General features: G+C 42.7%; 4 protein-coding genes across 4 annotated transcripts; 2 read left to right on the plus strand and 2 right to left on the minus strand.

Annotated features, from left to right (window-relative positions):
• polm (polymerase (DNA directed), mu) lies at positions 1–4481 on the minus strand. Its single transcript, XM_071535883.1, has 11 exons — positions 3973–4481; positions 3672–3867; positions 3481–3579; positions 2856–3026; positions 2666–2737; positions 2279–2399; positions 2065–2197; positions 1873–1975; positions 1117–1617; positions 916–999; positions 1–447 (listed from the first exon to the last, which is right to left on the minus strand). The coding sequence occupies exons 1-11, from the start codon at positions 4176–4178 to the stop codon at positions 361–363; spliced, it is 1773 nt and encodes a 590-aa protein (XP_071391984.1). The 5' UTR covers positions 4179–4481; the 3' UTR covers positions 1–360.
• Positions 4482–8953: 4472 nt separating this feature from the next.
• On the plus strand, positions 8954–14550 carry gnsb (glucosamine (N-acetyl)-6-sulfatase (Sanfilippo disease IIID), b). The gene is made up of 13 exons (XM_071535882.1): positions 8954–9190; positions 9845–9904; positions 10042–10245; positions 10526–10591; positions 10699–10797; positions 12241–12408; positions 12568–12650; positions 12975–13093; positions 13212–13315; positions 13706–13807; positions 13902–14012; positions 14100–14207; positions 14316–14550. Exons 1-13 carry the CDS (start codon positions 9020–9022, stop codon positions 14466–14468), a joined length of 1548 nt encoding a protein of 515 aa, XP_071391983.1. The 5' UTR covers positions 8954–9019; the 3' UTR covers positions 14469–14550.
• A 967-nt stretch (positions 14551–15517) lies between these two features.
• On the minus strand, positions 15518–17599 carry mrps24 (mitochondrial ribosomal protein S24). The gene is made up of 4 exons (XM_071535887.1): positions 17494–17599; positions 16836–16913; positions 16608–16719; positions 15518–16461 (listed from the first exon to the last, which is right to left on the minus strand). The coding sequence occupies exons 1-4, from the start codon at positions 17533–17535 to the stop codon at positions 16178–16180; spliced, it is 516 nt and encodes a 171-aa protein (XP_071391988.1). The 5' UTR covers positions 17536–17599; the 3' UTR covers positions 15518–16177.
• Positions 17600–17779: 180 nt separating this feature from the next.
• On the plus strand, positions 17780–22620 carry nudcd3 (NudC domain containing 3). Its single transcript, XM_071535886.1, has 6 exons — positions 17780–18124; positions 18498–18832; positions 20051–20183; positions 20295–20438; positions 20527–20715; positions 21723–22620. The coding sequence occupies exons 1-6, from the start codon at positions 17927–17929 to the stop codon at positions 21831–21833; spliced, it is 1110 nt and encodes a 369-aa protein (XP_071391987.1). The 5' UTR covers positions 17780–17926; the 3' UTR covers positions 21834–22620.
• The last annotated feature ends 2011 nt before the right edge of the window (positions 22621–24631 follow it).

Below are 24631 nucleotides of genomic sequence, written 5' to 3' on the forward strand. Positions count from 1 at the left end.
TTCAGCAGATAAAAATACTTTAAATTACAGGCACTGATGTAATTTATAGTCATATACAAAGAGGTAGCAGGCAATAATACATTACTTATGATTTTATCTTCTAACATTTGAATGAGGACACTTTGACATTTGATAATATCCATTAAGTCAAGTACTAGCGTTTAAAAGACTCCCAAACTGTGGCACTTGATTAAAAGAATAATTGATTGAATCCCTCAGTTCAACTAAATGCTGAACTGAGCTTTCTGGTTTGCTATTCAGCTGAGGACACTTTGTCTCAATGCCCCTCCCTTCTACCTTCCTGTCTCCAAAGTACAATCCTCTGTCATGGACCAAGCACTTGCTTGGAGCTCAGGCAGGTCAGGCATTTCTCTCTGAGGGAGGAATGTACTCCAGACCAAGATGAGCAAATATATCCTCCTCTGAACTAGCTCTCAGATACAGGCTCTGTGTGTGAGAAAGCAGAAAGAAAGAAAGAAGGAAAGAAAGAAAGAAAGAAAGAAAGAAAGTTGGTTCACATCATATTATACATCTGCAAGTCTCGAATTTGCAAGCAGTACATACAAGCAAGTATGAAGGTATTATAGTACCAAAACACCTGAGAACTTGCATGTTGGAAGTTACACTCTCAAAAATATTCACACACCTGTGTCCTAAATTTGAATTCACAGGAAAGATGTACAACTGTAAGTCAATATTGGAATGAATGGAACAGAAGCTACAATCTTGCAATATGATATTTGCTCAAATGTATTTGTTTTTCTTGAATATGTTTCGAGAACAACTCCATGATTACAACTTCTCCTGCTGCTGCAGCCTCAACCTTCATAATCAAGTATTAAATGCGTACGCACAGCATTAAAACAGTATGTGCATGTATGTTTAGTAGCGGGTTTTTAAAGTGCATGTGTGTACCTGCTTGTTGTCATACAGAGCATGGCTGCTTAGAGACATGGCCTTCTCGTGTCCCGCCCAGCGACGCAGCTCTCTCTCAAACAACTGGAAGTGGAAAAAACACAAAAAACGTATTATTCTCCCTGGAATCAGTCAGACTGCTGTTTTAGACTCAGGCACCAAAGGCTAGAGGTCACTTAGACCTAACGTCTAAGAGCTGACCTTGGATCCTGTCCAGCCCAGCAGAGCGAAAGCGAACTGGCTGACAGGGGAGACGACCAGGTCCACTCTCACAGCCCTCCACGGTCTGGGTCCAGAGGTTTGCGTCTGGTCTGCCTCCGAGTGTTCCTCCTGGCCACGCATGTGCGGGGCGATGTCACTAGGGTGGATCAGGCTCAAGGGATTTGGATTTGGATCTATCTGTTGGTAAGAGTCTGTAAGTGCCTCCCCTTTACTCTGCGTGGGGGCTTCAAGACTGCACACTTTTCTCGAATGAGTTTCTCGGGTTGTATTGAAGTTTTCATGCGTGTTTGTCTGCAGACCGTTCTCTGCGTGCACCTCTGACAGTTTTGCTCCTCGTCTCTGCCCCGCACGCCTATCGGTGGCCAGTTTGAAGATCGACAAGCACCTCTCAAAGCGGTCCATGTTGGAGGCGGGCCGACCGGGACCCTCCTTGGACTCGAGGTAGGAGTTTCTTGTGGTTTTCTGGTACAGCAGGAAACCCTAGGGAGAGGGGGAGAGGGGGGGAGGGGGGGGGACATTAACTTGCAGATCTGTGACTGTGCAGCAACCGCTCAAAGTTTTCTGTCAAACTGATTCAGATATAAACTGCAGCGAGGACGTAGAAAACCATTAAGAGGAACAAAAATATTGAGGTTCTTGATGTCCTTTACAGTGAAACTAACTTGATAAATGTATTATTATTATTACTATTAAGGCAGTTCAGCAGCCACTGAATCTCATAACTGTCTGATTTACTTGTGATTCCAACCAGGAGACCAGTTTAGGCATTAGTCCCTCCTCCTTGCCTTCCTCTGGGTGGGTTATGAGGAAATCAACATCATGGCCTGTCAGCTTCCCTCTGGAAAGAGCGTCAGTGAGGTCAGTGTGTTTTTTTATCCTCGGAATGTCGACTGAATCGCAGGAGACGGGGAACTTATCACATGATACCTCCTGAATCCTCCGGTCAGAGTGACCTCGGCGCCCGGCAACACGGCGCTGACCGCTTCCTCCACAATCGCACCGATGGCGTCGGCCTCGGCCTTGGTGACCGGCCGGTTGATGTCGTCATAGTGCTTCAGACCTGAACGACAAGAGATCGCTCGTTCAGAGAGAAACTAATGAGCGAGCACGCATGCACACACGCAAGCAGAAAAACACACACCTGCTTGTTGCGAGTGGTTGAGTGTGTGTCCCGATCCCTGTAACTGTGACAGGCTGTGGATCCCCTCTCTGAACCACCGATCTGCCGTCTTCGCTCCAACTCCAAAGATACCTGTTAACACCTGAGACACACTTTACATTCAATAGGCAGCGAAACAACAAAGGCTTTGTCTCATTCACAGACAATACTATGTTCATTTATTTGAAGGACTGCACAAAAGCTAAGGTAAAGATACTTCCACGGGGAATGAATTTTAACTTGACTGATGCATTGAATTTCCTCTATTTCAGTTATAAATTCTTCCAAAATCATCCTGAATTTGATTGTAATGCTGCAATCGACAAGTAGATCCCAAAATGAATGAATTACGGAACGCAGTCGACAAACCTTTAGAGCTTTATACCGCTCGGACTGCTTTATAGATTCAGCCTCGCTTGATGCTCCATTCTCCAAAATGTCCTACAGGAATCAAGACGAAAATCATCTGCTTATTAGATCTTTTGGGAGTGTGATGAAGAGCCACCAAAAGGAGGGTTAATATGACCAACTATAGGCAAAACGGGACCTGTCCCCTGACCTTGATAACCCTCTGCGAATGCTCCCCAAGACAGGGCAACCCTCTGAGCTGCTCCATGCCCGTCACTGGTCCAGGGAGGGACTTCAGCACGGCGGCGGCCCGCCTGAACGCCACGCCTCGCCCTTCGTCCTCAGTGAGCTCAGCGTTGTCTGCCAGGACGGACAGAGCATCCTGAGACAGAGAGGAACGAGACGGCGGTGGAGGGAAAACTGTGTCAATAGACTAATAGCTAATATCTATGCAGTGGGTGTAATGTAGGACAGCGGTTCTCAACGTGGGATCCACGGACCACCAGGGGTCCAGGGGGTCCCCAGCAAACTGATATATTGTTAAACTTCAGAATTATTTCATTTACAAGAAGTTAACACAATTAGAGAATGTAGAAGAATGACTGCTTTGATCATAGTTTCTCTGTTATCTCTCTACCTACAATACAGATAGTCATGGGATTCTAGACAAAATCATATCTAACAATAAAAATATTCTCAGATTTGGGTTTGAGAGACAAAATCTCATCAAATGGGGTCTGTGGCTCTAATGTGGACTAAATCCTTGATATGAAAAAGGATGAGATTCACTGATGTAGGAGATGTGGCTACATGGACTTAGTGTAGAAAAGACGCACAGTGAGCAGGGTGTTGTGTCCTTGCAGAGCGGTCCTTCTCTGACAGGCATAGCTGGGTACGGAGAACGCTGCACCCTCCGCTTGGTTCTTCTTCTGCTCCTGAAAGAAACAGAGCGATTATCACTCTTCACAGCTTATGTCCAGGCGACACACACAAGCAGCAGCAAGCGCTCCTCCACAGTGAAACCTGCCTGCAGTCTGTGTCTGTCCAGTATCTCTACAGGACGGCCTTCGCGCATGCTCTCTGTGTACCAGCTGATGTCCAGCAGGTGGACCGGTGGCCTGCAGTGGGCTCCCCTCTGTCCTCTGCCTCCGTCTTGAGAGTCCAGCCATGTCCGGACCTCGTCTCCAGAGTTGTTTTCGGACACGACGTGCGTGACAGACCGGCTGTGAAAAGAGGACAATTCAACTAAACACTACAGCAGCTGAGTTCACTGGCGACACTTAAACCAGAGAGGATGAACGTATCGGAGAAGTGCCGACAGCTCGTACCTGAACAACTCTTCCACTTGAAACCCTTTCCTTCGTCCAAGCTGCGAGAGGAAAGCTCTCCGGCTCGCCCCCATCTTTCTCTCCAAGAGGAATAAAACAACCAGGGGGAACTCGGTGACTTTATCCCCGCCGGGTTTCGCGTTGCTGTCAGTCCCAGTAGCGCCAGCACTCGAGGAGACAACTCTTCTTCGTTTTAACGGCACCATGTTTGACTCGGTGGTGAAGTTTGCTAACGTTAGATAAACGGATAAACAAGGAAAAATGTAACGTTACCAAAAAAATAAAACATATTTTATGTTGTTGCTAGGCAGTCGTGACTTTAGCCATGTCATTCTCAACAGCTTCTACATCAGCGGTTATCAACAGACTGTAACGTTAAACTAAGTTAAGTTAAACTGGCAAAACTATCGGGAATCATTTTCTCTAAATGTCAACATCTCCAGGAGATGGAGAGGTAATGAAGCCGCCTGACATGAATCATCTCTTCTCTACCTCCATCTACAGACGTTTACCAGTTTAATCCCGGATGCAGCTGTGCAGAGCCGGGTGCTGCAGTGCATTATCAAAATATTTCCGACTGGGAACCGTGATTTACCTCAACAGTGCCACCCTCTCCAGTGACGAGAGGTTGTGGAAAAGTAGGCTAACAATATTTTGTATTTGTAAAACAAACGGACTAGTGGTGTAGAAAGTCTAACTTCTGCTGCGAGTTGCAGAATGATTCATTTCACACCGACGAACAGAAAATATTGTCTCATGATCAGTTAAATGCACGAACTTCTCCAGACCGGTCGTCTTTAAAGTAGATAAATTAGATTAACTACTTCATATAGCATAGAGTAAAGCGTAAAAACTCTGTTTCGTCTTTAGCAGCCACTTCATCAGCAATTATAATCAGGAAAATTAGAACCATTATTATTTTTCATTCTGTGCACCCTGTTGTGTATCAAATTCCCTAGACTTTTTCACTGAACTGTGAACGCAACCGCTAGAGGGAGACAGGGTGAATACTGTGGGGAGTACATAAACCTGTGGGGGCTTTTTTTGTCATGTATAGAGAGCCATCTGTAATCTAAACGTCAAGTCAGAACAAATCAAGAGTCCAGTATCAATTTAATATCTTAAAGAAAACTAAATATCCAGGACTTTTCAATGCCATATGGTTTTAATAGGATAAAAAATTGGTGAGAGCATCATGAGTTTGATTTCTAGAATCAGTTTCAACTTCAATAAATTAAATAATTCCATAAAAGTTCAGAAAACAGAATTTAAATTCAGTCGTCTGCTGGAACAAATCTCATCACTTTCAATCTAAGTCATTTACACAAACACAAGATCTCAAGTCAAGACTTTAGAAACCTTTTCAAGTCATCAAAGTACAAGTCAGTCAAGTCCCAAGTCACCAGAACCCAAGTCAAGTCTCAAGTCTTCTCTTCATGCATCAAGTCAAGTCTCAAGCAATTAAAACTGTGACTCGAGTCTGATTCAAGTCCAAGTCATGTGACTCGAGTCCCCACCACTGCTGAAATATTTAATTCTCCTACAGGGATATTCTCTCCATTGCCCTCCAGGGAGGTCAGAGGTCAGGATCAGCTACTGCACACTGCCACTGCAGCTGGTAGGGATTCAGCGTTTTGCTCGAGGACACTTCAGCAGGGCGGAAGGCAGCCAACATGGCTGAACAAGTTGGGGAGGAGGTTCTGGTTCTGCCACTGGGCCAGAGGCAGTGATATAGAAAAGGATGCTAAACTATCTGCTCTTACGTACAATAACCTCCATAAGATCACAGAGACAAGTAATCTCTTGTGCCTGGGTTTGGGAGAGAATTGGTTATTGATTAGGCAGTCCAAGATCACAACAATAACATATATGATTTCTTAAACTGAGTAGTAGTTATCTTTGATTGTCCTCAAAATGCTCCAGATTTATCTCATGGCCCGTGTTATCAGTTAATTGCGGCCCATATAACAATTTTCCTCTTCTCTAGAATCACATAACACTGTGAGGAGGGAAGACAGTAGCTTCAGAGCAGAGATGCTTATGGTGCTGCGAGCTATCGGTTCATTACTGCTGCAGGCCAGCCTCGACAACAGAGGCCCCATAAGGGAAGTGCTGAAAGACTTGGGTGATCACATTTCTAGAGCCACTTCCTGTCAGGGAATGTCTTCTGTGCTGAGGTGTGTGTGCTGAGAGACTTAAATACAACTGAGCCTCTGTGCTATACACTTGCATTATTAAGAAAGAGAAAATCTGAGTAAATAGCTACATAGGGTAACACACTTTAGATTAGGGAACCTGTATGAACTATTAATAAGTTGCTTATTAACATGCATATTAGTAGTGTATTGGTTCATTATTAGTCATTACAAACCACTTATGAGCACCTTATTCTGCACTATTGTATTCTACAAGTATAGCCCATTAACTATGGCTTTTCCCTCAACCGCCTCCTAATTAGTTCTTGTATTAGTCAATAAGGTAGTTGCTGCATATGAACTGGGCTCTTATATGCTTTGCTCAGTATGGGGCTTATAAGGCGCTAGTATCACAAGAATACTTATTCTCCCTTAATTAGGTTTTCTGAATAACTTTCATTCATATGAATCATTTGAACATTTCTAATGGTTTACAATACACTAACAAAAGATATTGGTTTCCTTCCTAAAATTGCACAGGAAATGTTTTTATCCATTTAACAAACATGAGAAACCAGCAAAACTTCCTTACTGACTGCTACAAGCGCTCATTAGGAGGCTGTTGAGGGAAAACTCATAGTTAATGGGCTATACTTGTAATAATGAACCAATACAGCACTAATATGCATGGTAATAAGCAATTTATTAATAGTTAATATGTGTTCCCTAATCTAAAGTGTTACCCTAAATAGATTTTCCTTTGCAAAAACAACATCTGATGGAGACAGTGTGTTTGTTTGTTGTGTTTGTTAAATGTCAACAAGAGATTAGTAGCCTAAATAAGTCAGTGGAAAGCCATCTGATATATTTTGTGCACTGTAGTTATTGTGCAGAGTACAGTGTGTGGTATTAAATGGCTCAAGAAGAAAAGACAAATGTATAAATGGAAACTTCATTCATCCTTCAGTCAAGGTGACAAGATATCATCCACCAGTTAAAAAATCCCCATGATATAGATGAGCACAATCAAACCAAGACTTTCTTTGTGTTTGAGTTTGAGTCACAGGAGAACTTAGATGTGTTTGTGGTTGCAGTGAGAGATCATCTTGATATCAACATGTGCACAAGCTTCCTTAAAAGATCCGAGGCTCTGCTGTGGTGCAGTTGTGTTACTGGATGTCCTATTGGCTAACAGATGATGGACGTCTCAAAACTCTCTTCACCTTAATGTTAATAAATCTGAGCTTGCTCTATTTGGCTACTACCAAATGCAACTTTTAAAATTCATGACAATCTTTAAGTTTTTACAGAACAATGTCATTGCTTTTAACATGTGCCATTATTTTCCATGATTCTTTTTAGCTCCTGATCCCTGTATGTTTTGTGCCTGTTTGTTGTGTTTTGGTAGGTTTTTGTGGTGCAACCTGTCCCTGTTTGTATTTTTATAGGAAACCTTTTTTTTTTTTAATCTAATTTTGCTGCCCATCTTGACAAGGACTCCCTGGCAGAAGAGATATTGTATCTCAATGGGACCTTCCTGGTTAAATAAAGGATAAATAAAAAAAAATAAAAAGCTACATCTTGACTGTTAATATCAATCTAGCTGCCAAATATTTGAGTAAGTTTTGATTCTGATATGAATTATGACAATTATGACAGGCTCATGCAACAAAACTACAAGGAGAGAGCTGGTTTTGTGCCAAGGATCCCCATCTGACAAGACTGTAGCAGTCTGCCGATGTTTTAGGTGTGGAGAGAGCAGAGAGAGTGACGCCTCTCATCAGAGTATTCACTACTACTGACAGTCTGATAACTTCTAGTGCCCTACATACATTAAGTGAAGCCTCTCAGTTACTATACTGTACTATACTCTACTATACTATACTATACTATACTATACTATACTTTACTATATACTATACCACACTATACTTTACTATATAGGCCTACTATACTATACTATACTATACTTTACTATACTTTACTATATACTATACCACACTATACTTTACTATATAGGCCTACTATACTATACTATACTATACTATACTATACTATACTATACTATACTATACTATACTATACTTTACTATATACTATATTTTACTATATACTATACCATACAATACTATACTATATACTATACTATACTATACTTTACTATATACTATACTATATTATACTATGCACTATACTATACTTTACTATACTATACTATATACTATACTTTACTTTACTGTATACTATACTTTAATATATACTACACTATCCTATACTTTACTATATACTATACTATTCTATACACTGCACTGCACTACACTATACAATACAATACTATACTACACTATACTATACTATACTATACTATACTATACTATACTATACTATATTATACTATACTATACTATACTATACTATATAATTAGAATGTACTATTATGCTTCTATAGTTCTATAGTATCCATATCGTAACCAGAGACAGGACAAGTTTATTTGACAGTTTAAAAATAAAAAAATATATAAAATATAAGAATAAATAAATTATAAATGAATAAACAAATTGTAAATAAATAAATAAATAAATATTTCCTTAAGTTTCATGTTATGTTCAGGAACAAGATAGTCTGGCTATCAGTGTTGTGTCGTGATGCAACACTTGCAAGTGAGCACATGGTCCATAACCCCCCCTCCTCCTCCTCCTCCCACCCACAGCCTGAAAAAAAAAAGTGATCATATGACCTCCACCAAGTCGAGTCTACTTCCTCAAACTTTCAGGCTTAACCCGTGCGGCTGACCGACCAGCCTCTCTGTGTTCTTCAGAAGTGATTTGAACATATCCTCCCCCCCCCCCCCCCCCTTATCCAGGAAACGAAAGCTACCCTCACACGCGCAGAGCTCGGCTGCGCTGGCCCGATGGCAGGTTTGGAGAGCGGACCCGGACCGGACAGAGGACGGCGACACCTCGCAGCGGTCGCGCTGCACTTGGCGCTGCTCACCTGCGTCCTCAGGTGTGCGGAGAGCGACAAACCGAGCAACATCATCCTCATCCTCACCGACGACCAGGATGTAGAGCTCGGGGGGATGGTGAGATGGCCATGCTGTGAAGTCACTATAACAGATCTGTAATGGTCCTAAAGGGACTGATTAGGGACTCGATCGTGAGTTTACAGTGACGTTATCGTAGGCTACTTTTATCTCTCACTGCGTCGTATTACCATAATACTCCTTTAAAGTCTTAAAGAGTGTTTATGATACTCAGTGTAGAGTTTATAGTGACCTTATCGCACTTGATGATAGTTTTATCACCAATGGTATCTGCAATATTCCTATAATATTCCTATGGGGCTTGTAGTTTTGCTGTGATATCTGCATAGTATCCTTCTAAAATGTGTTGTAGCATTAGGCCTGGCCTGCTGTAGTTCTATTTAAGGAGACCTCTAGTTTCAGTTTGTGTGCTGTCAGAATGTTGTGGGTCCTTTGACCAGCCGGTAGCCATTCCCATACCTTGTTTCCATGTGTACCGTGGCATAGACCTACAGTATTTATTATTAATTAGAGCAATTCAATTACAACATTGCTATCTTAGGAATTAGTTTCTTGGCATCTTCCTCAGAAAGGGAAGCCAGGTCAGTGTTTGTGTATCCTCAGAGGTTATGAACTTGTTTAGATATATTCCAGTTTGCATGTTGAGAGGTTTATTGCTTTCCATGCCTACCTATCCATGTCTGCATTCTACAGACCCCTATGAAGAAAACCAAGGCCTTGATCGGAGATGCAGGAGCGACATTTTCGAACGCCGTGAGTCCTGAACTGACCGCTGTCACCTATGATCACTTGTTTTGGAGCGTATCGAAACATGAATGAATTATCCTCACTCCTCTCTCCTCCATCCTCCTCTCTTCCCCCTCTGTCCGCGCTCTCTCTTTCTTCCTCAGTTCACGGCCACGCCGCTCTGCTGCCCCAGCAGGAGCAGCGTTTTAACGGGACAGTACCCCCACAACCACGCGGTGAGGAACAACTCGCTGTCCGGGAACTGCTCCAGCCCTCTGTGGCAGAAGGGCCCCGAGTCCGAGGCCTTCCCCGTCTACCTCAGCAAACAGAAATACCAGACGTTTTTCGCCGGGAAGTACCTTAACCAGGTTTGAACACACGCGCAGTGTATACATTTAAGCAGATTCACCCCCACCCATTTAACACATACACAAACACTGATTTTCTGGCGCAAAATATGACTGCTGTTCCCATAAAGGATATGATTTATAGAGGTTTTCAGCCCATTTCATAGTCTGGATTGCCTCTATTGAGTTTCTCTGTCTATCTGGGGCATTGCTCTCCCACTCCGCCTCATATATAAGAATTTAGGGAAAATATAGTTATTTTGTAGTGGCTGCCACTAGTAACAGTTTCTTCTCCCATCAGTATGGCACAAAGGAAGCAGGAGATGTTAGCCATGTTCCACCTGGCTGGGACCAGTGGCATGCACTGGTGAGTCTTACACACACACACACACACACACACACACACACACATACACACAAAATACAATTCGTCCAAGTAATTCCGTCATCACAACCTGTGCTATATGGGTGCAGGTGGGGAACTCCCAGTACTACAACTACACGCTCTCGGTCAACGGCAAAGAGGAAAAGCATGGAGACAGTTATGAAAAAGACTACCTCACAGACCTCATAGTAAGTGCTTCTCTCTTATCATACCCCATTTGCATTGTGCAACGACTTGTGCATGCGCTGAGTCTGTAATCAGCAGTATTATACGCGTTTGGAATATTTACTGAGGGTCTATGGGAGGAGTTCTGCTTACCTGGACATTTTCCAGATAAGAAGAAGATGAAAACCAAACCTCTTCAAACTGTCTGAAATATAAAATATGATGCGTTTTACTTTCTTCCTCTGAATCGCCCTGTACTTTTACAGCAGTCAACAGTGTAAAAAGTTAATGATCAACAAACAGTAATTATACTAGCGATGTCAGAAAAGAGAAACTGAAGGTCTAACGTATATAATTTACTTTCTGTCTCTGTATCATCCTTATGTCATCCTTATAATTCTTATTCTAATAACATTTGAGTGAAGAAGTTTGGTTCCTTTCTGTTTTTGTGTATTCTCAAATGTATTTCCCATGTTAGGTTTCATGCAGCTACTGCATGACATCATCATCAGGTGACAGCCGTGTGTTTCTGCCTCACTAACTGTCTGTAACAGAATAAAACCTCCTGCCAGTGTGAATGTCTTGTTCAGAGTTCATGACAGCTGAACTTTCCCTTCTCATCAGCAGTGTTATAATGCGTTGTAGTAATATTGTTTCTTTTCCAAGCAATGAATACTGTAACAAATTACCATTTTCATTTCAATAATAATATTACAGTCACCAGTTAGGTTCCTGGTTAAACTTTATTTGTCCCAATTGGTCTTGCAGCTTGTCAAGAATACAAGACAGTAGGTTAGGTTGTTACTTTTATTATCACGACATCTAAATAATAGATTGGAGTTGAATTATCCAAAAACCATATCCCACCCCCATCCTCCAATTAATTTCCCTCAAAATTAGTCCCTCCGTTGTTTCATCCTCCATTGTTTGATTTTATAGAGCAAAAAGATGATAGACATTGGACATCAATGCTATTTAGTTTCCCTGATCATTCACACAGAAGTTGTCCTGATTTTGGAAGGGAGCAAAGGATGAAATCTGCGAGTAAAAAGCCACAGTGAATAGAGGTTTCAAAATTGGCAGCCAAAGTCATTTAGAGTAGAAAAGACAGATTTAACAAAGGTTGTTAATTGTCAAAGTGGCTTGTAGAAGTGAGGGACTTCCACTACTGGTCATAGATAATGTTTACCTGCATTTAGCTAGCTGTGATTGGATTGATAATGGTTCACAGATGCAGCAAATGCACAACCATCTACATTCCTTACAAAACTCACTCAACTAGCTTTCTTACACTGCCACTAATACACCATTGGTATTTGTTTCTGGATGTCTGATTCCGGTTTGGTCAAATGAAGAGGGTGGAGTTTTCGCTGAGGTTCCTTACTTCCACATCCGTGTTATCAAATGGTGACACTATGAAATGAAACATGTATCAACTGTGAAAATGTGCTTATCCCTTGTTGCAGCTGAACAGGTCGCTTAACTTCTTGGATGGCCGGAAAGCTCAGCATCCATTTTTCCTGATGCTGTCTCCTCCGGCGCCTCACTCTCCCTGGACCGCAGCTCCTCAGTACCAGAAAGAGTTCAGCGATGTCAAAGCCCCTCGGGACGGCAGCTTCGACAAACCAGGAAAGGTACACATAGTGGAAATACACATGCACCTACACACACACACACACATTCACGGTCAGAGATGTGGGATAAATGGTTTTATTGGGGCTCAAATATTCTAATATATATGAATACTTTTAAATGAATCCCCATCTGTGTGTGTGTATATGTGTGTGTTTCAGGACAAACACTGGCTGCTGCGTCAGCCCAGCAACCCCATGCCGAATACATCGCTCAACTTCCTGGATGATGCGTACAGGAAAAGGTGCAGCGGTTAATCATGCGCCTCATGTGGCGTTTTCCACTACCATCATCAAAACGCCAAATTATGTAATCGTGTAAAAACAGTGTCAGGTCTCCTCCAATAGAGATCCAGACTCAGGCCAAGGCACATCGACACTGTTCTGGCAACTCATTGTGGCCCAATATCTATTTGTGGCTCCTCATGCTTTTCTATGTGTGGGTCGTCAATGTATATAGGTTGAAGAAACCCTGATATGAATCAATTTAGATTTAATGCTAAAAGAAAACAGACAAGAATAATATCGAGCATTGAAGTGACTGTGTTGAAATCCCCTCTCTCCTGCAGATGGCAGACCCTCTTGTCTGTGGACGATATGGTGGAGACGCTGGTCAAGAAACTCGATAACATGAAGGAACTCGATAACACCTACATCTTCTACACCTCAGACAACGGCTACCACACAGGTCCGACTGTCCGCTAACACAACAGGCCGAGCTTGGTCATCGATAACACAACCAAACCAAACCATCTTTGGTCCTAAAATGACTTCCAGTAATCAGCTCCCTCCCTTCACTGTTTCAGGTCAATTCTCTCTGCCCATCGATAAGAGGCAGCTGTATGAATTTGACATTCGGGTCCCCCTGATGGTCCGCGGTCCGGGCATCAAACCGAAGCAGACACTGCAGGTCAGAGCCAATCCCCCACTGGACACACACACACACACACACACACTTACTTGTGCTCTCCTACTCTCTCTTTTTGTCTTCCTCTCTTTCTCATGGCTGCTTCATACATACAATTTAGGCATCCACCATACTTCATGCACCACAACTAGATAGATAGATAGATAGATAAATACTTTATTGATCCCGAAGGAAATTCTGGTGTACAGTAGCTTCCAATGTGTACATTACGAGATAGGAAGGTACAAATAAAAATTCTGAAAAAGCATGATAAGAGACTAAAAACAGATAGGAATAAACAAAGATAAAAACCAGTCCTGGTAGAGACTGGGAAAGACTGACATCTATATAACATGCAGTAGTTAAACTGTCATCTTTGTGACTTTCTGTCAGGCTCCAGTGTTGAACATCGACCTGGGTCCCACCTTACTGGACATATCCGGCGTCAACCTGTCTTCTGTGAACATGGACGGGCAGTCTTTCCTCTCTCAGATGGTCAGCTGTCACCTTAAAATGCATTTAAATGTTTTCAAAAGTATTGCCTTTGTCCATCCTAAATAAGTTTTAACAATGTATCTCTTACTCTTAGGCCCCCTCACTGCGCAATGGCACCGCGCGCCCCTATTTCCTGGTCGAATACACAGGAGAGGGCCGTCCCTCTCCAGACCCTGCTTGCCCCAAACTGGGCCCTGGCCTGTCTGTGAGTGGCCCGCCACCAACTAACTCTCCTCAAATCTGAGCGTACACAAACACGATCTGATCTCACTATCTTTTCATCGCTCCTCAGCAATGTTTCCCAGACTGCGTGTGCGAGGACGCCTACAACAACACCTACGCCTGTGTCCGGACCCTCGTCGAGCACAACCTGCAGTACTGCGAATTTGCAGACAGCGAGGTGAGTCTGGGGTGTTTGGAGTAAAAAATTATCGGGCATTTCTCGACGCGTTACCGCAGTTGTGAGGCTTATCTCGCCGTCTGTTCCCCCCCCCCTTTCTCTCGCCAGTCGTTTGTCGAGGTGTATAACCTGACCTCGGACCCGCACCAGCTGGAGAACATCGTGAAGAAGGTGGACCCGACCCTCCTGCAGGCGATGAACCAGCGGCTGATAAAGCTCCAGTCCTGTGTGGGCGACAGCTGCCGCGACACCAAAAAATAACCTGGGCGGGACCAGCAGGCCGAGGCTGGAGAAGACTGTGAACCGCTGATGTCGTCGTGCTCCTGGTGGGACGGGGGTGGGGGGGGGGTTGGTTGTGAGTATGATAGCGGCAATTGTTTTTTTTTTGTTTCTTTCTGAGCTGCACACACACAACTCATAGCACCAGGAGTTTGTTTTATTAAAATATGACCTTGTAAGATGAACTCCTGGGTCTATACATATGTGGATTGGACTTATTGATGATGATTGGACCTATGTGTATTTGCACATATGTTGCACTATAAACTTCCTTCAGCAATGTTCTTTACAAAGTACAGGGTTTGCAATGCTGTCTGGACATTTTACTCTTACTTTTTTCTTAAACGGTACATGACCAAAGGTTTGCTGGTAGGACATTGCAGCTGTTTTTATTCAGGGTGTCTTTGGGGTGAAGCTCTACATGGGTCACTTCTGTCCAGTGTCTTAGAACTCGCTCTCATCATTTTATATTGGCAGCACTTTTACATGGAATGAGGTAGTGAAGGATATGAAGACGGAGCAAGTCTTTATCTTGAATGGGAGCCATACTGTTGTCTAATTTTGTTTTTATTTCAATCTTGACTTTTGGTTGTGATTGTTTAAATTTTTTACATCGAGTATTAATGATGACATTTGCAGAGAGCCTTTTTAGAGTTGAAAAGGGAAATGTCCCTGTGATCCTGATGAGATGTGTTGTGACATTTTCTAATTGTGTGAGGAATTCGTCAAGGGAAATCTTACATGATAAAATTTGATATGAACGAAAGCTTTAATCTATGTGCCTTATGTTTTTGCACTGACGAGGCTCACGTGCCTTAAATGTGAATGTGTTTGCACTGTGAAATCAATAAAAAAAATAAAAATAAAAGAACCATTTTAAATTTGTCATGAGGGTATTTCTTACACAAACAATTGTTAATCCTCTGCTGCACAGGAAGAGATGCGTTTTAGGTTTACTGAAGCAACAACAGCGGCTTGTTGGAATAAATATAAAGTAGATGAATTATAAGAAGTCGCAGTCTACATGGAGTGTCTTTATTATTAGTGAGTTGGGCAAGTGCTGACATTGAGAGCGTAACACCAAAGGAATGTCCTCTTATCACCAAAGGTGTCAAGAAAACCACAAATCTTGTGAATTATCACTTTAAACTCCATTTATAAACTGTTAGGATCAAGGACAATCTCATGACATTATCAAATATCAATGCCAGAGCTGGTTGAAAACATAATGAACCGTCATGTTTCCATACTAATATACATACATATATTAAACCTGTATATTTTTTCATAATTCTAGATGCTGACGATAGGTAGAATATCTTTAAACAATCTCAGCCATGGCGTTTTGATGATATTATAGAATTGCATTTTCCTGGACCATGAGGGCCAATTCCCAAAACTATTAAAACTGAAAGATATCTTGGGACGTTTAAGGAAAATGTTTACTTTTGGAGAACAGAAAAGCCCAAAAGTGAATTTTGGTGGAATTACCTTTAGAGACACACACACACACACACACACACACACACAAATATGGACAATGGATCACCCAGCGAGCAGGAATAACATACAATTTAATGACTACTTTTGAACAAAGAAGAAATATTATTTAGAAGCAATATTTAACATAGCAATCATGCTGGACCGGTGCGCTTATGTCACCACAGACAACGAAGCACTCCACACACCCATCAGAGGTACTTGTAGACCGCCTTATTCTGCAGGGTCTGGATCTCTAACTTGACGGGGCATTTGTAGAAGTGAGTGAGGAGTGACTCTGTATAGCCTATCAAGAAGTAAAACTTCTGTGGCGGTAGTTTCTGTATGATCAGTGCGCACACTATGAGCATGTTGCCGCGCCTCTTGATCACAAGCTCATTGGCCAGACAGCCATGGAAGGTCCCGAACATGAATCGTCTGATGAACACGTCCTCCACTGTTCGATCTGCTGCTCCCTCCTCTCCTTTTAGGTTACCTAGCAGAGAGGGGGGGGGGGGGGGGGGGGGGGGGCAAAGACACAGGAGGATATGGAAATTAGAGTTTGGTTTCTGCCTGATCTGCATGAATTGTAACCCAAGGACGTTTTGATGGATTCGGTCATGAACTACTAAAGAGGCTCACTAGTGTGGTGGGACAGCCATCCTTTGCGGTGGGCGATGTGATGAGGGTGAAGCGCTTCCTCATAGGTCACAGGTCTGTCTCCTTTCCCCACACGGATACGAGCTGCTCGATTCTGAATGAAGAAATACACAGAGAACAAACACAAGATGTCAGGAAGAAGTCATTTTACAGCAGCCCGCGGGTTGTGTCTTTCCACAGGCCGTGGTGCTGTGTGGAGCTCGGTGTTACCTTGCAGCACACTGCAGTGACATGGAGGGCTCGGCTGCCAGAGATGCTGCTTAACGTGCCAGACCTGGCAAAGGCACTCTGCAGAGGAAACAGAGAAAAGCCTCATCAGAGCAAACAACACTAATTAACCTCAACTGGTGCCGAGAACATAAAGTTTTGCTGCCCGCTGGCACCTGTCAGTTTAAAGTACCCTCGCGATAACATCCGTGGCATTTAGCTGATGCTCTTTTCCAGAACTAAGAAATAGTGAGCAGGTACTTGGGTGGAACCGTGTGCTGTATTTTGATGTGGCAAAGAAATAAAGTTAGCTGCTCGGCGAAGTACATATGTAGAAACATTAAATTCTTAGATAACAGCATGCAATTGGTGTGACATTGTCCCCCCCGTCATTTAAGAGAGAAGCTCGGAAAAGGCACAAATCGTCGATGTCAAACATGTTAACAGCCACAGCTATACATGAAACTAAAGTTAGCTAACGTTAGCTGTGGTGTTCTAGCCGGTCAGCTAACGCTACATTAAAATGTTATCGCTTCTAATACTGTATCGAAATTAACTTACAGCAGATTTACGCATATATGTAGCCTACACACTTAGATATTAAATCGTGCACTGTTAACATGTTTTCACAGAGATTTCCACAGCTAAATAATTTCCTTACGAGTAACATTATGCTCCGTGTGCTGCTCAAGGACGCCGCCATCTTTTTTGTATGAAGACTACAAGAAGCAGAAGGGTTTAACGCCAGCGGTAGTTGTCCAATTTGTCTCTATTCCCATTCCGCTATAATTTGAATATACATTTCGTGAATATTGCAATAATTATATGTCATATCAAAATGGCAACAAAGTTTCCTTTCATTCATATTTGCTTTTAAACAGGAACTATTTATTCGACAGCCGTTCCCACCGGACTACTTTTGACCTGTACCAACCGGATGTGCTAAATTAAAATAGCTTAGCTAACGTTGCCCAACAGCCCTCCTTATCTATCAACTTGTATCTGTTGACAAACACGGTTGCTATTGGTCCGAAAGTCTTCGGCATACAGTTTTTAAAAGGTTAACAGAGTCGAGTAAACCGTTAAACCCCTCCATGGCGTCGCCGCTAGCAATGACAGAGATGTACGACAACGCTCTGCTGGGCATCCTGCAGCATGTTGGAAACATCCAGGACTTTCTACAGGTCTATTTCGGGTTTCTCTACCGCAAGACCGACTTCTACCGGCTGTTGTCAGTTCCCAACGACCGGATGGGTTTCCCCCCCGGTGTGGCGGAGAAGATGGTGCTCAAGGTGAAGTTTGTCAACACGTTAAAGGGACATTTGTTTTATGTTAACATTGTTAAAGACGACCTTAATTCAGTTAAACCTAAGATATTGTTGCAAAGTCCAAGCGTCTTATATAATTTGCCACCAAAACTTCCAAACTCGGACTGACCACCTAGCCTACATGATATTCTAGTTTGGTTAATGTGATAAATTATTACACCTAAATTACCAATCTACCAGTTTAGAGGGAACGTTGTCCTTGAATGCTCCCCTGACGTGAATATTTAGTACATTTTTGGAAACCTTCGCTTTAACGTTGCTCTCAACAATAATGATAAGAGCTACCGTGCCGATGATGATGCTGTCAGTCCGCTATAATCTCTTCTTCCCTCTACAGACGTTCAGGTTGTTTGAACAGGTGGCAGAGCAGGACAGAGGCAGACAGCTGAGCGAGCTGCAGCAGAGAGAGGAGAGCAGATCGGTCCCTCCTGCGGTCCAAGAGCTGGAGGTCAAGAGTGAGCAGCAGCAGCAGCAGGAGGAGGAGGAGGAGGAGGAGGCCGTGGAGCGGGACACAGAGGCAGCCCAGGCAGAGAGCGCTCCCTCGGGTGCCGCGGAGCCCTCTTCTTCTGCAGCCTCTAAACCGGCCGCCTGCCCTCTGCCCGTCAGCAGCAGTCCGGCCCAGCCGTCTCAGGGAGACCAGGCCGCTGCAGCCGGCACAAACTCAGCAGAAGGGTTAGTAGCCACATGGGCTTTTATGCATCAAGGCTTCAGGTTTTTGTTGGTGGATCAAATTTCACTGTGTTTCATGTGATTGTTCAGTATTGTTTTTATTTGACAAGGGCTTTGCATATCAGTAGATCTCTGTAAATGAACCAGAACTAACCAACGGGAAGTTTTCATCTATGATTATTTTTCTGAAACATGTGACAAATGGAATTTGTCATCACATCAGCTACACACATTTATTATGGCATTTCTTGGGTCTATGACTGTCTCCATATGCCTTAGTAGACTCAGCTTTGAATATTTGGCACTAGGTATTGGCATCTACTCAATTTTTCTTTTGTTTCTTTTTCTTGAAATATCTATCTATCTATCTATCTATCTATCTGAAATATATCAACCTATAGTTGTATTACCAGAATATTTCAGATGAATATTTCAGAAGCTAGCAAAAAATAGTCTATAGATTACAAAATACAAAATAGCCACTGTTGCCTAGACCAGTGGTTCTCAGTCATGGTCCATGGAGGGTCAAGAGTCTGCAGGTTTTCATTCAAACCAAACACTACAGCAAACAATCACTCCAACTTCAACTCAGAGAGGAGGAACTGATCAGTGAAATGAGCTGCTGTAGCGTTTGGGCGGAATGAAACCCGGCACACTCTCGGGTCACGTCGGTTGAAGGGTGATAATATTCAGCACCGTCAGTCTGCGATAATATTTTATTCCCTCTACTAACGTTCAAGTGGTCTGAACAGCTGGCAGAGCAGGACAGAGAGAGCACTTCAAGAGCTGGAGATCAAATCTGAGCCTGGCTGAGTTGAGGAGACCAAAGAGCAGAAGGGAGAGGCAGCCCAGATAGAGAGCTTTCCCTTAGGTGCTGGCCTAGATGGGCTCAAACAATCAATTTATAGGTCTCAGTTCTTGTCATTATGCATCTATAGGCCTAGTCTCATTATACAGATAGTGTATATGCACTGAGAAAGTGTTTTAAGTGTTTTTAAGATTCGAGCCATCAACCAGCGCATTTACAAGTTGTATTGTTCTAATTTGAAATATTCCTAGTGTTTTTAATTTCTCACTCAAACACAACACCGCTCAGTGTCTCAAATGTAGTCCTATATTAGGCATTAGAGTACATAATATATGATATGTCAAGGATTTTGAAGAAAATAAAAGCATTATTTGGGTGTGTACGATTATATTTGTGTGTGTGTTGTGTTTCAGGGGCCAGGACCAGCATCAGTCTGACCCAGATAGTTACAATGGGGCGGTGAGGGAAAACTACAGCTGGTCTCAAGACTACGCTGATGTGGAGATCCGTGTGTTCGTCCCCAAAACGGTTGTCAAGGGTAGACAGGTAAACAAGGCTTCTTCACTACCTGACATACCGGGAAGCCCGCAGTCATTTCATAACACCAAGTCACTGATTGATGTTTCGCATGATGTTTGTTGCGCTTGCCGTCATCAGGTGTCCGTCAGCCTGCAGGCCAGCAGCGTGCGTGTGTGCGTGAGGGAGGGAGCGGAGGAGAAAGTACTGATGGAGGGCGAGTTCACACACAAGATCAACACCGAAAACTCTCTATGGAGCCTGGAACCCGGATGCTGCGTGGTCGTGAGTACACGCGGTATACGAATTCTCAAGTATGTAACGCACGCACCGGCGAACACACCGGTCGAGCTTACTCTTTTTCCGTTTCCAGCTGTCGCTCAGTAAGTGCACGGAGGTTTGGTGGAACGCCGTGCTGAAAGGAGAAAAGGAGATCGACATAAACCAGATTAACCGCGAGCGCTCCATGGCGACGGTCGACGAGGAGGAGCACGCCGTCCTGGACAGACTCACCTTCGACTACCATCAGAAGCTCCAGGGCAAGCCGCAGAGTCACGAAATGGTGAGACGTTGAAAGCATTTTGTTGGCATATGTGTAATTGCTGGTAGAAATGTTATCATCGTCCAAATCGAGAGCAGGTTTTTTAAAAATTTTGTGTCATCAGGAGTAGGGTTGCAAAATTCCAGGAATTTTCAAAGTTGGAAACTTTCCATGGGAATTAACGGGAATTTATGGGAATTAACGGGAATTTATGGGAATAAACGGGAATAAACCAGGAATTTACTAAATTGAAGGTATGCTCTTAATAGGGAACTTAAATATAGTTGGGGAAAATATATTTTAGCATAATCCTGACTAAAACAACCAGATATCATGCAAGTACAGTTGAATATCTATGCTATTCCTCAATCACATGCACACATAGCACACTGCTTACTGCAGGGCTATTGAGACCACACCCCCTACATGCCTACATGCACTGTGCATTCCTGTGCATTTTTGTTAATTTTTGAATGGGTTGGGTCGGGGGGATGAGTAATATTTAACTCAACATTCATGTTTTTGTTCTTCAATGAAAGAATTGATTGTTCAATAAAATATTTAACACTTGATAAAGTTCTACTTACAAATAAATCTGTTTTAATTGTATTATTTTGGATGGATGTCTGCTTATAACAAAACAAACATTTATGCTTGGATATGATACCTTTCCATTAAATTACCCTCAATTCCCAGTTAATTCCCATTAATTCCCATGAATTCCCATAAATTCCCATAATTACCATGGAAAGTTTCCAATTTGGAATATTTCCAAAATTCCCCCAGCTTAACTTCCCATGGAAATTTACCGGAAACTTTCTGGAAATTTACCGGAAATTTTCCACCCCTTTGCAACCCTAATCAGGAGCCCAGCTGTCATTTTGCACTGGTTAACATGGGACTTGGTGGTCAAGAGTAGGGAAGGGACTCGCCCCTAGGTGGTGCTGTCGTCCTTGCCGCCATGAACAGTATGTAGCGTGTCCAGTATGTCCGGTTCGAACAACGTCTCTCTGCGTGTCTCTCCACAGAAGGTGCACGAGATGCTGAAGAAGGGCTGGGACGCGGAAGGCTCGCCGTTCAAGGGGCAGCAGTTCGACCCGTCCATGTTCGACATCCCGCCCAGCGCCGTGCAGTTCTGAGGCCCGCCGACATCCAAATCTATGAACTGAATTTTAGTTTACACGCGACCCGCGGGACTGTCCGGCACGGCGCAGTCGACATTTACCTGCCGGTCCGTTAACGGGAATGCCGGTTGAGTTTCAGCTTAATTGTAGAGGAAAGGAGTGAGAAGAAGGAGCTGCCAATTTGGATTTTTTTTATGGAGCGGGATGAACAGGAAAAAGGGATACAGGTTAAAGAAGATTTCTTTTGCTGTTTGGGGAGCACTGAAACGGATGAATACCTGTGCTGTGCAACCATTTTGCTCTTTGTAATTGTTTTTAACTACAGTGCCTGCCTCTACGTCTGCCCCACTGAGTTGTTTCTTTATTATTATTATTATTATTTTATTGTGTTTTTTCATTTTTGTCTCTTCCACTGATGCCCCTAACTGTTGAGCATTTGTTCATTCAGCATCTATTCCTGCTGCTGGGTGAATCGATCACTTCTGACCTGGGAACTCTGTCTCAAGGTGTTCGCTGGTCACTGGCAGGACTGGTTTTTGTTTTTCTTTGACCTCCCTGTTGTTGCTTTCTCTATGTCAAGGTGTGTGTTATATGTATGCCTGAAAATAATGAAAGATTATAATTAAACTTTGATTGATTCATAGGCAGCGATTATGCTGATCGAGTGAAGTCAGCAACAAGAACAGGCTAAATCATTAAAGAATTTCCTCTGTTACACTCTGTGCTGTCTTTACTCATTATTGTATGCTAGAATTATCTTTCTTGCGAATACTTGGAGGTACATAGAAGATGTAGAGAAACAAACGGATGAGATGCTTATCTGTACCCACTAAAACTGAGTCACAAGTCTTTATGGCACAGCTGGCCAGCTGATGATGCTCAGTGTTGCCCCATTGAGCCCAAATTATAATAAAAGATCTGCTACATGCAGGGGATGACTGGAGTGTCATCTCTTCCTCACTATCTAAAGAGATATTTCCATTTCATTGTTATTTAGATCGAAGACTTAGTCCAAAGAGTCTCTCTTTACTGAACTGTTTGCCAGTCTAAATGGCGATAAGGTAGGGATAATATTATTGTGCTGAAAATACAGAGGCAGTTGAAATGAATTAAACTAAACAGTGTGACATGCACAGCTTACATGCTTCAGCATTGCTGCAGACATTTATTGTTTCAGGTCATGCAAAAGCCTTATCAGTTGACAGTGACTGCAATTCTAAGTCTTGTATTTGATGAAAAAGTCACAATCACAGCAGTATTAAGTTTATAATATTTTTATTAAAATATATATTTTTTAAGACATGCATGGAGCACACGTCAAGCCTAGATGTTGGTAATAGACAGTAAAATGTCTGAAAACGTCATGATGGTTGACCTGGTGGGCTCATAATTAAAAATAATAAAATAAAACTCCATTACCTGACAAAGTAATGACATTTTAAAGTTGTATTTTCCAGGACAGGAGAAGTTATGAAAAATGATAAAAGGGAGAAAAGTTTTGTAAAAGTCATGAAATGTTATTTGTTAAGTTAATGATTTTTTTTTGTCACTCTGAAACTAAGATAAGAGCTGACTAAGAGGATAAATGTACATAGTTGTGGCATTTTTTTTTTTTTACCTCATCATCCACTTTGGCTGCCTGCACTTCCTCCACCTTGGCCTCCTCAGATGTTGTTGCTCAGTCTCTTCCAAAAGGAGACCTTGGTCTTGGCAGAGTCCTTCCCAGGGACATTTTGAGTAAGTGGGATGGCGACATGAGAGGCCCGGGAATCCTCCTCCTCCTCTATTGTGGTCAAGGTGTTGCTGGTCCTGGCAGTCCTGGGGTACCTCTCCAGTTGAGGTGACAGCCTCCTCATTACAGTAATCCAGTCTTGACGAGACAAATGCTTGTATATGTGTTTCAGTGTCTGCCATATTAAGTCTTTTGTGTCTTTGGGCCAACAATTAGCATCTCAGTTTTGTTGGCATTTAGAAGCAGGAATTTTTATGACTTTATTAATGACATTTTTTGACTGCAGACAAGCATGATTCTAGTTTTGAAAGTTGTGAGCAGTCGTTAGGCTTAATCGGTATGTAGATTTGAGTATCATCAGCATAGCAGTGAAAGTTGATGTCATAATTCTGGATGATTTCGCCAAGTGGTAGCATGTAAATAGAGAATAGCAACGGGCCTAGCACTGAGCCTTGTGGTACACCAAAGTTAACTTTGGAGATGATGGAGAGATGATGTTGTGAGAAACACTGTGCCTTCTGTTAGACAGATAAGACTTAAACCATGAGAGTGATTGTGATCAACTGTATCAAAGGCAGCGCTCAAATCTAGTAGAAATAAAACTGAGGAAGAGTCAGAATCTAGGTAGGCAGGTCAGTACCTTTGTGAGTCCTGTCTGTGCTGTGAAATGACCTAAAGCCAGACTGACATGGTTCAATTAGCCCATTGCTAGAGAGATGGGCTACTTTGTTAATTGGGTAACTACTATCCATTCCAGGACTTTAGAAAGACAAGATCTTGCATCTAGTTTTGACTCCAGTTATCCTCTCCTCACATCCATCCATTTGTATATACCCAGACAGTGCTGTTATATTCCCTATATCATCTATCCATCCATCTCTCTGCTATGCAGACAGAGAGATAGGGTGGAGGAGAGTGTATTGATGTAAATATAATGATGTTGATGCTCGCTATTCTGAGGCGATGCTGAGAAACTGAGGAAAGCTGCTACAAGGTAGAGCAGTGGTAATGAGGGGCCCATAGTGGCCCACATGCTTGGCCCTATGGGATAATCTGCTATACAAGCTTCAATTTTCTGCGT

This window comes from Centroberyx affinis, unplaced genomic scaffold (genome assembly GCF_046629955.1).
Source record: "Centroberyx affinis isolate AG114_WGS23_722 - 3 ecotype Tasmania unplaced genomic scaffold, CSIRO-AGI_Caff_v1 ptg002779l_1, whole genome shotgun sequence".
Taxonomy (NCBI): domain Eukaryota; kingdom Metazoa; phylum Chordata; class Actinopteri; order Beryciformes; family Berycidae; genus Centroberyx; species Centroberyx affinis.

Excerpts from the sequence above, each read along its gene's own strand:
- gnsb (XM_071535882.1), top strand. The coding sequence starts at position 9,020 with ATGGCAGGTTTGGAGAGCGGACCCGGACCGGACAGAGGACGGCGACAC. Across the intron at positions 9,905-10,041 it reads GAGCGACATTTTCGAACGCC|TTCACGGCCACGCCGCTCTG; the intron begins GTGAGTCCTGAA and ends TTTCTTCCTCAG. Across the intron at positions 14,208-14,315 it reads GCGAATTTGCAGACAGCGAG|TCGTTTGTCGAGGTGTATAA; the intron begins GTGAGTCTGGGG and ends TTCTCTCGCCAG.
- nudcd3 (XM_071535886.1), top strand. The coding sequence starts at position 17,927 with ATGGCGTCGCCGCTAGCAATGACAGAGATGTACGACAACGCTCTGCTG. Across the intron at positions 20,184-20,294 it reads CGGTTGTCAAGGGTAGACAG|GTGTCCGTCAGCCTGCAGGC; the intron begins GTAAACAAGGCT and ends TGCCGTCATCAG. Across the intron at positions 20,716-21,722 it reads AGCCGCAGAGTCACGAAATG|AAGGTGCACGAGATGCTGAA; the intron begins GTGAGACGTTGA and ends GTCTCTCCACAG.
- polm (XM_071535883.1), bottom strand. The coding sequence starts at position 4,178 with ATGGTGCCGTTAAAACGAAGAAGAGTTGTCTCCTCGAGTGCTGGCGCT. Across the intron at positions 3,580-3,671 it reads TGGACAGACACAGACTGCAG|GAGCAGAAGAAGAACCAAGC; the intron begins GCAGGTTTCACT and ends TGTTTCTTTCAG. Across the intron at positions 2,198-2,278 it reads CAACCACTCGCAACAAGCAG|GTCTGAAGCACTATGACGAC; the intron begins GTGTGTGTTTTT and ends CTTGTCGTTCAG.
- mrps24 (XM_071535887.1), bottom strand. The coding sequence starts at position 17,535 with ATGGCGGCGTCCTTGAGCAGCACACGGAGCATAATGTTACTC. Across the intron at positions 16,720-16,835 it reads TCACTGCAGTGTGCTGCAAG|AATCGAGCAGCTCGTATCCG; the intron begins GTAACACCGAGC and ends TTCTTCATTCAG. Across the intron at positions 16,462-16,607 it reads ATGGCTGTCCCACCACACTA|GTAACCTAAAAGGAGAGGAG; the intron begins GTGAGCCTCTTT and ends CCTCTCTGCTAG.